Below are 16,994 nucleotides of genomic sequence, written 5' to 3' on the forward strand. Positions count from 1 at the left end.
TATTGGTTTTATTATTTTTTACCTCAGGATTGTTTGTAAAACTCTTCCAGAACGTTGAAAAGATAATTATGTTCCCTGTCCATTTTGTTCTTTTCCATCTAGTAAACACACTGATTTTTTTTTCCTGGTTCAGACTGAGCTGAAAATATCACCAATGTTTTTAGTTTAAGCACAACTTCAGTTTAGTGTCTCTTATCATTCTACAACAGGTTTTGTCTGCTCAGGAACATCACCACTGTCATGGGAATAATAGCTTTGATTCTGGGTTGGTGCCAAGCTCAGTCTGACTTTGCTCAGAGGGGAGTGCTGTCTGCCACCTTTACACTATATCTCAGACTCTATAGCAGGGGTCAGCAACCTATGGCACGCGTGCCAAAGATGGCACACGAGCCAATTTTTAATGGCACGCTGCTGGCAGCCGAGTCCCAGCCACCGGCCCCGCTCAGCCCGCTGCTAAACCCAGGCCGGGACCGCAACAGGCAGCAGTGTGCCATTAAAAATCCCCCCCCTACCCCCCCCCCCCACTGCAGAGCAGGCAAGCTCCCCCCTCCCCCGCCTCTTCCCCTTGAAGTTCCTGCCCCTCCTCCTCTCCCTTCCTGGCCGATCAGATCAGCTGATGGCCCTTGCAAGGGAGGGGGAGAAGAAGTGGGGAGGGGCCTTGGGGAAGGGGGGTGGAATCAAGGCATATCCCCTCCAGCCCCCTGCCATGAGCTGCTCTGGGCAGGAGGCTGGGGGTGTGGGTTGGGGTTGTGGGGATGCTCCCAGCCCCCTGCCCTGAGCCCTGCACACACCCCCACACACACACCCAGCCCTCTGCCCTGAGCCCTGCACCCCCACCCCACACACACCCAGCCCTCTGCCCTGAGTCCTGCACCCCCCCCACACACACACCCAGCCCTCTGCCCTGAGTCCTGCACCCCCCCCACACACACACCCAGCCCTCTGCCCTGAGCCCTGCACCCCCCCACACACACACCCAGCCCTCTGCCCTGAGCCCTGCACCCCCCCACACACACACCCAGCCCTCTGCCCTGAGCCCTGCACCCCCACACACACACACCCAGCCCTCTGCCCTGAGCCCTGCACCCCCCCACACACACACCCAGCCCTCTGCCCTGAGCCCTGCACCCCCCCCACACACACACCCAGCCCTCTGCCCTGAGCCCTGCACCCCCCCACACACACACCCAGCCCTCTGCCCTGAGCCCTGCACCCCCCCCACACACACACCCAGCCCTCTGCCCTGAGCCCTGCACCCCCACACACACACACCCAGCCCTCTGCCCTGAGTCCTGCACCCCCCCCACACACACACCCAGCCCTCTGCCCTGAGCCTTACACCCCCCACACACACCCAGCCCTCTGCCCTGAGCCCTGCACCCCCCCACACACACACCCAGCCCTCTGCCCTGAGCCCTGCACCCCCCACACACACACCCAGCCCTCTGCCCTGAGCCTAACACCCCCCCACACACACACCCAGCCCTCTGCCCTGAGCCCTGCACCCCCCCACACACACACCCAGCCCTCTGCCCTGAGCCCTGCACCCCCCCACACACACACCCAGCCCTCTGCCCTGAGCCCTGCACCCCCCCCACACACACCCAGCCCTCTGCCCTGAGCCTTACACCCCCCCCACACACACCCAGCCCTCTGCCCTGAGCCCTGCACCCCCCCCACACACACCCAGCCCTCTGCCCTGAGCCCTGCACCCCCCCCACACACACCCAGCCCTCTGCCCTGAGCCCTGCACCCCCCCCACACACACCCAGCCCTCTGCCCTGAGCCCTGCACCCCCCCACACACACACCCAGCCCTCTGCCCTGAGCCCTGCACCCCCACACACACACACCCAGCCCTCTGCCCTGAGCCCTGCACCCCCCCACACACACACCCAGCCCTCTGCCCTGAGCCCTGCACCCCCCCACACACACACCCAGCCCTCTGCCCTGAGCCCTGCACCCCCACACACACACACCCAGCCCTCTGCCCTGAGCCCTGCACCCCCCCACACACACACCCAGCCCTCTGCCCTGAGCCCTGCACCCCCCCACACACACACCCAGCCCTCTGCCCTGAGCCCTGCACCCCCCCACACACACACCCAGCCCTCTGCCCTGAGCCCTGCACCCCCCCCACACACACACCCAGCCCTCTGCCCTGAGCCCTGCACCCCCCCACACACACACCCAGCCCTCTGCCCTGAGTCCTGCACCCCCCCCACACACACACCCAGCCCTCTGCCCTGAGCCTTACACCCCCCACACACACCCAGCCCTCTGCCCTGAGCCCTGCACCCCCCCACACACACACCCAGCCCTCTGCCCTGAGCCCTGCACCCCCCACACACACACCCAGCCCTCTGCCCTGAGCCTAACACCCCCCCACACACACACCCAGCCCTCTGCCCTGAGCCCTGCACCCCCCCACACACACACCCAGCCCTCTGCCCTGAGCCCTGCACCCCCCCACACACACACCCAGCCCTCTGCCCTGAGCCCTGCACCCCCCCCACACACACCCAGCCCTCTGCCCTGAGCCTTACACCCCCCCCACACACACCCAGCCCTCTGCCCTGAGCCCTGCACCCCCCCCACACACACCCAGCCCTCTGCCCTGAGCCCTGCACCCACCCCACACACACCCAGCCCTCTGCCCTGAGCCCTGCACCCCCCCCACACACACCCAGCCCTCTGCCCTGAGCCCTGCACCCCCCCACACACACACCCAGCCCTCTGCCCTGAGCCTTACACCCCCCCACACACACACACCCAGCCCTCTGCCCTGAGCCCTGCACCCCCCCACACATACCCAGCCCTCTGCCCTGAGCCCTGCACCCCCCACACACACACACCCAGCCCTCTGCCCTGAGCCCTGCACCCCCCACACACACACCCAGCCCTCTGCCCTGAGCCCTGCACCCCCCCCACACACACCCAGCCCTCTGCCCTGAGCCCTGCACCCCCACACACACACCCAGCCCTCTGCCCTGAGCCCTGCACCCCCCCCACACACACCCAGCCCTCTGCCCTGAGCCCTGCACCCCCCCACACACACACACCCAGCCCTCTGCCCTGAGCCCTGCACCCCCCACACACACACCCAGCCCTCTGCCCTGAGCCCTGCACCCCCCACACACACACCCAGCCCTCTGCCCTGAGCCCTGCACCCCCCCACACACACCCAGCCCTCTGCCCTGAGCCCTGCACCCCCCCACACACACACACCCAGCCCTCTGCCCTGAGCCCTGCACCCCCCCACACACACCCAGCCCTCTGCCCTGAGCCCTGCACCCCCCCACACACACACACCCAGCCCCCTGCCCTGAGCCTTACACCCCCCCCCACACACACACCCAGCCCTCTGCCCTGAGCCTTACACCCCCCCACACACACACCCAGCCCCCTGCCCTGAGCCCTGCACCCCCCCCACACACACCCAGCCCTCTGCCCTGAGCCCTGCACCCCCACACACACACACCCAGCCCTCTGCCCTGAGCCCTGCACCCCCCCACACACACACCCAGCCCTCTGCCCTGAGCCCTGCACCCCCCCCACACACACCCAGCCCTCTGCCCTGAGCCCTGCACCCCCCCACACACACACCCAGCCCTCTGCCCTGAGCCTAACACCCCCCCCACACACACCCAGCCCTCTGCCCTGAGCCCTGCACCCCCCCACACACACACCCAGCCCTCTGCCCTGAGCCTAACACCCCCCCACACACACACCCAGCCCTCTGCCCTGAGCCCTGCACCCCCCCCACACACACCCAGCCCTCTGCCCTGAGCCTTACACCCCCCCACACACACACCCAGCCCTCTGCCCTGAGCCTTACACCCCCCCCCACACACACCCAGCCCTCTGCCCTGAGCCCTGCACCCCCCCCACACACACCCAGCCCTCTGCCCTGAGCCCTGCACCCCCCCCACACACACCCAGCCCTCTGCCCTGAGCCCTGCACCCCCCCACACACACACCCAGCCCTCTGCCCTGAGCCTTACACCCCCCACACACACACACCCAGCCCTCTGCCCTGAGCCCTGCACCCCCCCACACACACACCCAGCCCTCTGCCCTGAGCCTTACACCCCCCCACACACACACCCAGCCCTCTGCCCTGAGCCCTGCACCCCCCCACACACACACCCAGCCCCCTGCCCTGAGCCCTGCACCCCCCCACACACACACCCAGCCCTCTGCCCTGAGCCCTGCACCCCCCCCCACACACACACCCAGCCCCCTGCCCTGAGCCTTACACCCCCCCCACACACACACCCAGCCCTCTGCCCTGAGCCTTACACCCCCCCACACACACACCCAGCCCCCTGCCCTGAGCCCTGCACCCCCCCCACACACACCCAGCCCTCTGCCCTGAGCCCTGCACCCCCACACACACACACCCAGCCCTCTGCCCTGAGCCCTGCACCCCCACACACACACACCCAGCCCTCTGCCCTGAGCCCTGCACCCCCCACACACACACCCAGCCCTCTGCCCTGAGCCCTGCACCCCCCCACACACACACCCAGCCCTCTGCCCTGAGCCTAACACCCCCCCCACACACACCCAGCCCTCTGCCCTGAGCCCTGCACCCCCCCACACACACACCCAGCCCTCTGCCCTGAGCCTAACACCCCCCCCACACACACACCCAGCCCTCTGCCCTGAGCCCTGCACCCCCCCCCACACACACCCAGCCCTCTGCCCTGAGCCTTACACCCCCCCACACACACACCCAGCCCTCTGCCCTGAGCCTTACACCCCCCCCACACACACCCAGCCCTCTGCCCTGAGCCCTGCACCCCCCCCACACACACCCAGCCCTCTGCCCTGAGCCCTGCACCCCCCCCACACACACCCAGCCCTCTGCCCTGAGCCCTGCACCCCCCCACACACACACCCAGCCCTCTGCCCTGAGCCTTACACCCCCCACACACACACACCCAGCCCTCTGCCCTGAGCCCTGCACCCCCCCACACACACACCCAGCCCTCTGCCCTGAGCCTTACACCCCCCCCACACACACACCCAGCCCTCTGCCCTGAGCCTTACACCCCCCCCACACACACCCAGCCCTCTGCCCTGAGCCTTACACCCCCCCCACACACACACACCCAGCCCTCTGCCCTGAGCCCTGCACCCCCCCACACATACCCAGCCCTCTGCCCTGAGCCCTGCACCCCCCACACACACACACCCAGCCCTCTGCCCTGAGCCCTGCACCCCCCACACACACACCCAGCCCTCTGCCCTGAGCCCTGCACCCCCCACACACACACCCAGCCCTCTGCCCTGAGCCCTGCACCCCCACACACACACCCAGCCCTCTGCCCTGAGCCCTGCACCCCCCCCACACACACCCAGCCCTCTGCCCTGAGCCCTGCACCCCCCACACACACACACCCAGCCCTCTGCCCTGAGCCCTGCACCCCCACACACACACACCCAGCCCTCTGCCCTGAGCCCTGCACCCCCCCACACACACCCAGCCCTCTGCCCTGAGCCTTACACCCCCCCACACACACACCCAGCCCCCTGCCCTGAGCCCTGCACCCCCCCCACACACACCCAGCCCTCTGCCCTGAGCCCTGCACCCCCACACACACACACCCAGCCCTCTGCCCTGAGCCTTACACCCCCCCACACACACACCCAGCCCCCTGCCCTGAGCCTTACACCCCCCCACACACACACCCAGCCCCCTGCCCTGAGCCCTGCACCCCCCCCACACACACCCAGCCCTCTGCCCTGAGCCCTGCACCCCCACACACACACACCCAGCCCTCTGCCCTGAGCCTTACACCCCCCCACACACACACCCAGCCCCCTGCCCTGAGCCCTGCACCCCCCCACACACACACCCAGCCCTCTGCCCTGAGCCTTACACCCCCCACACACACACCCAGCCCTCTGCCCTGAGCCCTGCACCCCCCCACACACACACCCAGCCCCTCTGCCCTGAGCCCTGCACCCCCCCACACACACACCCAGCCCTCTGCCCTGAGCCTTACACCCCCCCCACACACACACCCAGCCCTCTGCCCTGAGCCTTACACCCCCCCACACACACACCCAGCCCTCTGCCCTGAGCCTTACACACCCCCACACACACACCCAGCCCTCTGCCCTGAGCCTTACACCCCCCCACACACACACCCAGCCCCCTGCCCTGAGCCTTACACCCCCCCCACACACACCCAGCCCTCTGCCCTGAGCCTAACACCCCCCCCACACACACACACCCAGCCCTCTGCCCTGAGCCCTGCACCCCCCCACACACACCCAGCCCTCTGCCCTGAGCCCTGCACCCCCCCCACACACACCCAGCCCTCTGCCCTGAGCCCTGCACCCCCCACACACACACCCAGCCCTCTGCCCTGAGCCCTGCACCCCCCCCACACACACCCAGCCCTCTGCCCTGACCCTTACACCCCCCACACACACACCCCAGCCCTCTGCCCTGAGCCCTGCAACCCGCTCTCACACACCCAGCCTCCTTCCCTGACCCGTGCACCCCCCCGACCCCAGCCCTGACTCCAGTACCCCCCACACATACCCAGTCCCCCCACACCCTATGCCCTGACTCCTGCACCCCCCACACATACCCAGGTCCCTCACACCCCATGTCCTGACTCTTGCACCCCCCACATTCCCACCCTCACCCTGAGCACCAAACGGGAGCTCCTGCACCCCTCCCCTCCACCTTCCCACCTGCAAACCTTGCACCAAATGGGAGCTGCCCAGGTAAGCACTCCATACTCAAACCCCAACCCTGAGCCCCCTCCCTCATTCTAGCTCCTGGCCAGACCCTACACCCCAACCCCCCAGCCTGCTCCTTCACCCCCAGCCCTGTGCTCAGTGCACTCCCACCCTTAACTCAGTGCAGAGAGAGGAAGAGAATGGGCTAGAACCAGGGAGAAGGTAGGTACCCACTCTATGTGGGAAGGGCTGGGATCCCAGACCGGCAGCGGGCTGAACGAGGCCGGCAGCCGGAACCCTGGCTGGCAGGAGCCAGAGGACTGAACTCCAGACCGGCAGTGGCCTGAGCCGCTCAGCCCACTGCCAGTCTGGGGTCCCGGCTGCCAGCCCTGCTCAGCCCACTGCTGGTCTGGGGTTCTGGCTGCCAGCCCCTTGCCAGCCGGGGTCCCGGCCGCAGGCCCTGCTCAGCCTGCAGCCGGTGTAGGTGAACAGAACCCCAGGCTGGCAGCGGGCTGAGCGGGCCGGCGGTGTAAGATCAACATTTTAATTTAATTTTAAACGAAGCTTCTAAAACATTTCAAAAACCTTGTTTACTTTACATACGACAATAGCTTAGTTATATAATATACAGACTTATATATAGAGAGACCTTCTAAAAAATGTTAAAATGTATAACTGGCATGCGAAACCTTAAAGTGAATAAATGCAGACTCGGCACACCACTTCTGAAAGGTTGCTGACCCCTGCTCTATAGGCAGCTTGGGAACAGAGCTGTCCCTGGCGTAAACCGGAGTGGCCCCAAGGACTACGCTCATTTGTGCTATGTTACTATGGCCTTTCTTCCTCCCTTGGTGCACCACACTCTAGCATACCCCTGCACCATGGAGCTTTGTGATGGTAGTGCAATCAGAGCCATTCCACTGGCCCTACACAACTGAGGAATCCCCTTACACTGGTTTTATACTAGCTTTGCTGCCCACCAAGCTGGCATACATGGGCTGCCACGGAGGCCAAAATCTGGCCCCGTGTCTGTAGCCTCCTTTAGACAAATGACTGGAAATGCGGGATAGGTGCCTGGAGGTTATTGCAAATGAAACAGAGCAGCACTAGCACGGACATGGGGCAAACGTTCAGGGTTCTTCAATAAAAACCATCACGGTTAGCATGGAGCACTGAACAGTTTACACTCAAAACGGTTTTGCCAAGCTGATTCAGTTACAAACGGTTCATCTCTCTAGTGTAGAGACACACTGTGAGCATACTGCTGCTACAGAACCAGCTGGGGAACACAACAGTGTTGTGTGTGTGAATTGAACATAGTCACTTTTTTAAAAGATGTCTTGGCAATTTTGAGCTGTAAAAAAAAATAAAATCCAGTGATTTAGAATGTGAGCTATTTCCCCACAATCAAGTTATAAGCTGCTTTTTTCATGATTAACTTTTGGATATAAACTTCTACGAAAGGGACATCATCAGTATGGAATTTGGTCACTTTTAAAAGAATAGAGTTCCTTTCTCAACACTTCTGGTTTTACAATCACATGCTCATATTTAAAAAAAAAAGGGTTTCTCTCTTTCCTGTTGATATGTAAAAGGCCCGTCACAAAAAATGACAGAGGAAACTGACTAGTTTACCATATATGAGAAACCATGAAACTGACTATAAACTGCGAAACTGACTATAAAGAAAACACTGTCAAGTGCACTAAGTAAACAAACTGAAAAATAGAGAAATATTTCCCCCCTTACTCTCTGTCATTTATATCAATTTTAGACCCTGATCCTGAAAGATCAGACACATGGGCAGATCCCAGGGACCCCATGCAGGCACAAGGGCCACCCATGAATATAAACTTACAGGATCAGGGCCTAAAATGTTACATGTAATACTCATAAGGTAAAACATTTTCAAGAAGTATATTTCTGTTGAATGTCCCTTTAAACAACAAAAATCTAGGACCCCACTGTACAATGTTTGTTCCCTCTTTGGAGTTGTAATTCTTTTGCAAGGTTAGAGAAATTATACAGTGGAAAAGTATCACAATTTCCAGTAATCTTATAGACGGGAAACACACTTTTGTTACTTCCTATTTCAGTCCAGGTTAACCACCACAGATGACCATGAGTGCTTTGAGACCCCTAGCAGAATAATCCTTTATCTTCAAATTGACTGCAAGCCATCAGTCACAACAATGCAATAATATTCAGATTGCCAATCAGGCTTTCAAACCTCTATTAAACCTAATCTTGGTTTGTTTTAAAATCTTTGACAGAAAGCAACAGCTGAAAAAAGCATACGTGGCAGAGGGATGCTATAAAGAGGTCCCTCTTCTCTTTCCTGTGTGTGATGACTTTCAGCACATTCAGTTGATGTACTAGAATTATTTCTAATTATTTTATGTATATATATTAAAGAGACACTATCATCTTTAAAAAAACTACTTCTCTCTGAATTTTTCCTTGCTAGTGTTACAAGGAGCATCTAAGGTTACTGTATATCAAAAATGAAAGTAAACATTTCTGTGGATAAAAAGTAAACAAAATGAAAAGGAGAGAGAAGAGCGACTGGGCAAGCAGGGACATGGCCAGGGCTGTGTTTTCACTGCATAAATGTGAGCATTCAGAGGGCCAGTCAGTGGGAGTACACATAGTATACCTTCAAAAAGGATACAGCAAGTGCTGCTAGTAAGCATGGTGCTCCCAGAGGGCATTACACCCATCTTTGGCCTCCACTGGCATAACACTTCTATCACTGACAGACTGCTACTCTACCAGCATTGTAATTTATACCTGTATAATTAATTAAGAAATGTATATCGCTCTCCACTGTCTACAGTACTTTACAAACTCAGGTCCCAATCCTGTAAAAATTTACTATAGCATGAATTAATTGGCATGATGAATAATTTCATGGACACAATGGGACTATTTTATGAGATGAGATAATAGGACTTACAAAAAATTTAGCAGAGAGAATATTTCATCGGCTGCAGTTGCTCATTCAGAACCAGATTGTTCTGGTTATTTCTAACCCTAGTACAGGGGTTGGCAACCTTCGGCACGTGGCCCATCATGGTAATCTGCCGGTGAGCTGCGAGACATTTTGTTTACATTGATTGTCTGCAGGCACAGCCCCCTGTAGTTCCCACTGGCCACGGTTCACCATCCCTAGCCAATGGGAGCTGCAGAAAGCAGCGCGAGGACGTGCTGGCTGACGCTTATTGAGGCTTCCATTGACCGGGAACAGCAAACCACAGCCACTGGGAGCTGCAGGGGGCCATGCCTGCAGATGGTCAACGTAAAGAAACTGTCTCATAGCCCGCCAGTGGATTACCCTGATGGGCCATGTGCCGAACGTTGCTGACCCCAGCCCTAGTAAGTAATCTTTCAACTTTTTACGGAACTTATTCAAGTTTATTTAGCACCAAGACACCACTTCAGAAAGAGACTGAATTGTCCAAAGCTCAATGGATTCCTGAGGTCACCTCTATTGCTCACACTAACAGTGAAGCTGACAAGCAAATCGTCTGAAGGAAATGGAAACAGCTCATCCTCACGATTTGCCCAGAAGCCAACCAATCTTTCTTTAAGAGTCCAAGAGTAATAAATGACACCACTTTCAGTCCAAGAAGGTTTGCTGCTTATTGGTAAAGTCACTGCAGCAAACTGACTGCTTTAATTCCGATAGTCTCAGCCACTATACACTATGATAATACTCAAAGAATGTCATGTCCTGTGAATAACCTCCACTATCAGTGTTTGGGAAAAACAAGCCAAAGAAAAGAGTGCACTAGAGAACAGATCTTATCCAGGTTTCAGAGTGATAGCCGTGTTAGTCTGTATCAGCAAAAATGAGGAGGAGTCCTTGTGGCACCTTAGAGATTAACGAATTTATTTGGGTATAAGCTTTCATGGGTTAGAATCCACTTCATCAGATGCATTTTATACATCTTAAACAGTGACCCCAAATCATTGTGGGAGAGGACTTTGGAGTTTAGTGAACAAGGTATGATACTCACTGAATTCATATATGCCCACAAATGTTCAGTTACCTGTCTCAAAATAGAATAACAGAAAATAGAAACTAGGACTGGAAGGGGCTTCAAGAGGTCATCTAGTCCATCCCCCTGCACTGAAACATCCCTGACAGGAGTTTGTTTAACCCGAGTTACAGGTTGCAATTTTCAAAGGCAACTGATGGATTAAGCTACATAACTCCCACTGAAATTAATGGGAGTTGTGATGTTAAATTCTCAAATTACTTCTGAAAATCAAACTCACTGGTTTGACTTCATTCTGTCATGACATGGGACATTACAGTTCTTAGCTTTTACTTTGAATTCAGCACTGTATTTTTCAGCAAGTCACTTCATCTCCTAAAAACTTATTCTAGCCAAGTTGTTAGGTGGAACATAAAACACTGTTCATACACGTTGCTATTCTAGGTACATAATCTGAATACGACTTTGTATCATATGCTTTAGAAAAATCGAAAAGACTGTTTTAACGGACAGTAAATTTGAGTTTCACAAGAACAAGATGTCTTTCTGTCCTTTATAAAATCAAGAATAAAAATTCACAAAATATCCTGTAGTTTAAGTAATAACCCAGGCGAATCAATAACACACACAAATTTATTTCCAAATGTGTAAAAGAATAACTAAAAAATATCCCTCATCATCTGAGCTAAATTTACAGCTGAATGCTTAGGAACAAGAATTCTGTAAAAGGGTTGGCCACAGTGGGGTCCTGGTTCATGACTGGGTTTCTAGGTGCCACAAAAATGCAACTTAACATCAGTAACAGTAAGTACCCCAAATGGTTTTCTCCATGTGCAAGGGAGGTTGAGGATCTATGGAATGAGGCACAGGATTCCAGAACCCATCCTGTGGTGCTCAGAATCCAGACCCAAACAGGACTACCCTGCAGAGTGTGTGAACCACACAGCAGTATGTAATTTGAGAGGCTTTGGATTTTTAAATGCAACAGAACATTTCTAGTGACCATCCCAAGGAGGCAATTAGGGGGTCAGAGCAGGAGCAGCCAGCTATGTGGCCAAGAGATGCTTCTCCTGCTACACAGAATCATAGAAGTGTAGGACTGGAAGAGACCTCAAGAGGTCATTTAGTCCAGTCCCATGCACTCCACTAGGTAAAGCAGGACTAGGTAAACGCAGGACTACTGGGTGTTTGTTTAACCTGTTCTTAAAAATCTCCAGTGATGGAGATTGCACAACTTCCCCAGACAATTTTTCCAGTGCTTAACCACCTTGACAGGAATAGGAAAATGCCTAATGTCCAACCTAAACCTCCCTTGCTGGAATTTAAGCACATTTCTTTTTGTCCTACCTTCAGAGATTAACAAGAACAATTTTTCATCCTCCTCCTTGCAGCAAACTTTTATGTACCTGAAAACTGTTATCATGTTCCCCCCCCCCATTCTCCTCTTTTCCAGACTAAACAAACACAGGAATTTCAATTTTTCCTCATAGATCATGTTTTCTAAACCTTTAAACATTTTTGTTACTCTTCTGCACTTTCTCCAATTTTTTCACATCTTTCCTGAAAGGTGGCCCCCAAAAGTGGATGCGATATGTCAGCTGAGACATTATCAGCCCGGAGTGGAGCAGAAGAATTACTTTGCACCTCGCTGACAACACTCCTGCCGATACATTCCAGAACTATGTTGACTTTTTTGTTTTGTTTTGTTTTTTTGCAACAGTGTCACACTGTTGATTCATATTTAGCTTGTGATCCCCTGTAACCCCAGATCCCCTTCCGCAGTACTCCTGCCTAAGCAGTCAGTTCCCATTTTGCACGTTAGCAATTGTAGGGTAGCTAGGGATGTGACTTATTGCATTTACACTCTCCAGCCCACAGTAAAAGTCAGTCCCCGGGCTCAGGAAGAAACTTCCCCCAGCGGCTGCTCGTTCCGGGTTTCTTGCCCTCGCCTCGGAGGCTGTGGCCAGGGGGAGGCCAGGGGACTAGAAACCACGCAGGCAGGGGAGGCGAGGGGCCCCAGCTGAGCCCAGCCAGAGCGGAGCTACAGTCGCAGGGGCTCGGCACGGGGACAGCAGGGGCCGCCCGGCCCGCAGGAGGCGAGAGGGGGGAACATGGCGCCTCCCTCGGGATGCTCCGCGGGGACCGAGCTTGCTGGCTGGGTCCCACCCGGGGGCTGCTGCTCCCCTGGCCGGGCCCCTTCTTACCATCTGGGCGACCTTCAGCATGGCCGAGCAGGAGCGGGCGTAGCCGCCGTCCAGCAGCCCGGGCTCCGGCGCCGGGGGCGGCGGGCAAGAGGAGCTGCCGGGGGCCCCGCTGCTGGCGCCGGTGCGGATCACCCGGGCCCCGTGAGACATCGCGCCCCGCTCCGCGCTCAAGCGGCGGCGGCTTAGGTCCTCCTGGCGGCTGGCTCCAGGGCTGGTCACCCCCGAGAGGGCGGGGCGCCCTGCCTTGCCCTGCCTCGCCTCCTGCCCTCCCGCCCCGCCCTTCAGCCGGGGGTGCGGGGGCTTTGGGTTAAGAGGGCGGGCGCAGCGGCCGCGCAGACAGCGCCCGAGCGGGGCAGGGCGCGCAAGGCTGAAGGCGGGAGAACTGGCTGTGAGCTGGGATATTCCAGCGACACGAAGGTTCCAGCCCTAAACAGGAGTGGGACAGAGACAGACACATGGACGGGACACTGGCTTGGCTTCCAAAATGAACTCCCCTCCCCAGCCTTCAGAAAGGGGGGAGGGAAGGGGAGGCCCTGCGGTGTCTCCACCCCCACACACCTGCCGGCAGGCCCCTCATGTGACAATTACCACAGCAGGAACCCCCCAGCCCCCAAACCCAGGCCTTGAGTCTCTTGGGAGAGGCCCATGGGTGTGTGCCAGGGCTGAGATACAGCGGGCTGAGCCCCAGATACATGAGTGGGGGATGGACAATAAGATACAATAAAAGAGGATCCCTTGTTGTGTCTCTCTGTTATTTATAATCCTCATCCTACCAGTACTTCTTGCCAGCCACTCAAAGCACTTTGCAATTGGCATGAGCACTGGGAGGGGTTTTATCATTGCCATTTTCCAGATTGGGAAACTAAGGCCTGCTCTCCACCAGAAAGCTAGCTCAACCTTAGCTGCCTGGCATCTACCTAGTTGTGCCTGTGTCTCCACTTACATTTGTCTCCCAGGCCCCTTTACAGCAATACAGTAACACCACCTCCTGGAGTAGTGTTGAGCCATGGGCGATGTTCCAAGGTCAACACAGCAAGAGTGCAGACATTGTGGGACTTGTGTCAACCCTAACAGTGCTTCAGCAGCTGTCCCACAAAGTTTGACACTGATTGGTCTGGTTACAATTGTGAACTCCACTGCCCAGAGGTCACGGAGACTGGAAGCTCCCCCCCAACCCCCCAAGCACCCACTAATTTTTTTAATGCCTATTCTTGGTTGTCCAGCTTGGTGAGCACACCTAGCACTACTCCATGGTTGACTGCAACTGCCATGCCAACCATGCCAGCTACGTGCTCCAGATGCACTCTGGCCTGGAGTAGACAGGAGCTATTGGATGTGGACTTGTGGGAAGAAGAGGCTGCACAGGCACCACTATGGACCAGATGTAGAAATGTGCATGTTTATAAACAGATTGTAGGGGGCATGCAGGAGAAGGGGCATGACAGGGATAAGCAGCAGTGTCACGTGAAAGTGAAGGAACATATCAGGCATATCAGAAAGCCAGAGAGGTGAACAGTCCAGCTGGTACCAAATCAATTACCTGCCTATTTTACAAAGAGCTGCCTGCCATACTTGGTGGAGACCCCATCAACACCCTGTAGACCACTATGGATACCGCCCAGGACCATGACACACAGACACCTGCCGTGAACAGCGAGGACAATGAGAAGAAAGAGGAGGAGGATGGGGAACATGTGACTCGGGAGGGGTCCAGGTCTGCCTGTTTGAGTCTCCACTACAGTACAGTCCATTGGGGCAGTCAATCACAGGTGAACCTGATGCAGGGGAAGGAGCCTTGAGTAAGGGCGTAAATGTATTTTCTACTACAAGAATATACTGATGGCACCCCCAACTTAACAGGACACAGCTATTGACTTTTCATTCATTTACTCATACTAGAAGAGGTAGCGGTACAGCATAAAAAGGTGGAGTTGCTATCTGCTTTTCATTCCTCTGTACAGTTAGGTGGGGGTGGGGGACATGTGGAGCAGTTTGTTTATCTACACAGGGATGTCTCTTGAACCCCCCTGAGAGGGATCTCAAAGAAACTTTCATGGAGGTACTCAGCAATCCTCTCCCGGAAGGTTTCTAGGGATAGCAACTTTGTTTCTTCTTGAGTGGAAGGACACTTTTCCATGCTAGTTAGTGAGAACTTTATCAGACACCATTGCAATAAACAGCCTAGTGTCATAATACAGGCCTCCTGGGCAGCTTCGGGACAGCAGCTGTGCTCTCTTGTGCCTTTGTTATCCTCAGGAGTGAGATATCAGCTAAAATCACCACCACCTGTGGAAAATGGTGCCAGTATTGTGTGCCATTGCATGAAACTATGACTACAGGGCAACAAGGCAATTCCCTCCTCATTTCCCTCACTCCTGGCAGCCGATACTCACCATGGCTGGTGCTGTGAGCGGTGCTGTGCACAAGCACGCTGAAGCAGAAGTGTCAATAAGCATGTCTTGTTTAAAACTGTAGGGGAGCAAGGGAAGGGAGTTCTGAACCTTAACTTTCACTTTTCATTGTGACTATACAAACAACGGTACCTCTGTGTGCTTTATCTGTAGCTGCTGCCATTGTGGCCTTGAGGGATTTCCCCTACATGGCTGCAGAATGCCTGAGTCAGTTACAAAAGAAGAAGAGTAGATTCAGGATGACATGTTCAGGGAGATCCTGCAAGCCAGGGGTGCATCAGACTAGGAGCAGAGGGCCTGAATATTACAGCCTACATAGAGAAGGAAAGAGCAGAGAAGAGAAAGGCACAGGAGTCTCAGCAGGAAGAGGCGAGGGAGATGCACAGGACATAATGGGGCTTCTCCAGCAGCAAACACAGAGGCTGCAGGATCTTGTGGACCTACAGGTTCAACTATCACAGGCTCATCTCCCTTTGCAGTCTAAGGATAACTCCCCTACAGAACTTCCCTACACCCCCCTCTCAACATTCCATGTGGCATTAGGGGCCACATCCCTACATCTGCCACCCCACAGCAGGGGGACAGTAAGGACAACCACAGCTTCACATACACTGACCCGTGAGAGCCACGTTGCTGTATGTGTCACTAAAATGTACGAGTGTTCTGTCCCCTTGTTAAGTTCTGTTCTACTGATTTATTAAGTTTCTAATGTATTTGCTTTTAACTTGCACAGACTTATTTTTTGTAGTATTTTTGTCACTCAATAAAATTCTATTTGGAAAATAATTAATCTTTATTAGTTCCCACTATATGCTGCAGAGTACTTAGTGGACTGAAATCACCCACTGTCTTGTTATTGTACAGCGTGACACAATTAACAGGATCAGTGACAAACAGTATAATTGTCATAAATATAAAGGGAAGGGTAAACCCCTTTGAAATCCCTCCTGGCCAGGGGAAAGCTCCTCTCACCTGTAAAGGGTTAAGAAGCTAAAGGTAACCTCGCTGGCACCTGACCAAAATGACCAATGAGGAGACAAGATACTTTCAAAAGCTGGGAGGAGGGAGAGAAACAAAGGGTCTCTGTGTCTGTCTATATGCTGGTCTTTACCGGGGATAGACCAGGAATGGAGTCTTAGAACTTTTAGTAAGTAATCTAGCTAGGTATGTGTTAGATTATGATTTCTTTAAATGGCTGAGAAAAGAATTGTGCTGAATAGAATAACTATTTCTGTCTGTGTATCTTTTTTGTAACTTAAGGTTTTGCCTAGAGGGGTTCTCTATGTTTTTGAATCTAATTACCCTGTAAGATATCTACCATCCTGATTTTACAGGGGGGATTTCTTTATTTCTATTTACTTCTATTTTTTATTAAAAGTCTTCTTGTAAAAAACTGAATGCTTTTTCATTGTTCTCAGATCCAAGGGTTTGGGTCTGTGGTCACCTAGGCAAATTGGTGAGGCTTTTTACCAAACCTTGTCCAGGAAGTGGGGTGCAGGGTTTTGGGAAGTATTTTGGGGGGAAAGACGCGTCCAAACAGCTCTTCCCCAGTAACCAGTATTAGTTTGGTGGTGGTAGCGGCCAGTCCAAGGACAACGGGGGGAATATTTTGTACCTTGGGGAAGTTTTGACCTAAGCTGGTAAAGATAAGCTTAGGAGGTTTTTTCATGCAGGTCC

General features: G+C 55.2%; 1 protein-coding gene across 1 annotated transcript in view; it reads right to left on the reverse strand.

Moving 5' to 3' along the window:
- Positions 1–13,272, reverse strand: part of CMTM7 (CKLF like MARVEL transmembrane domain containing 7) — a 51,580-nt gene extending 38,308 nt beyond the window's left edge. The window contains exon 1 of the mRNA XM_073333361.1: positions 12,907–13,272. Within this exon, the coding sequence (XP_073189462.1) occupies positions 12,907–13,056 (150 nt within the window). The 5' untranslated portion in view covers positions 13,057–13,272. The remainder of the gene's footprint in view (positions 1–12,906) is intronic.
- Between the last annotated feature and the right edge of the window lie 3,722 nt (positions 13,273–16,994).

This window comes from Lepidochelys kempii, chromosome 2 (assembly GCF_965140265.1).
Source record: "Lepidochelys kempii isolate rLepKem1 chromosome 2, rLepKem1.hap2, whole genome shotgun sequence".
NCBI classification, from domain to species: Eukaryota; Metazoa; Chordata; order Testudines; family Cheloniidae; genus Lepidochelys; species Lepidochelys kempii.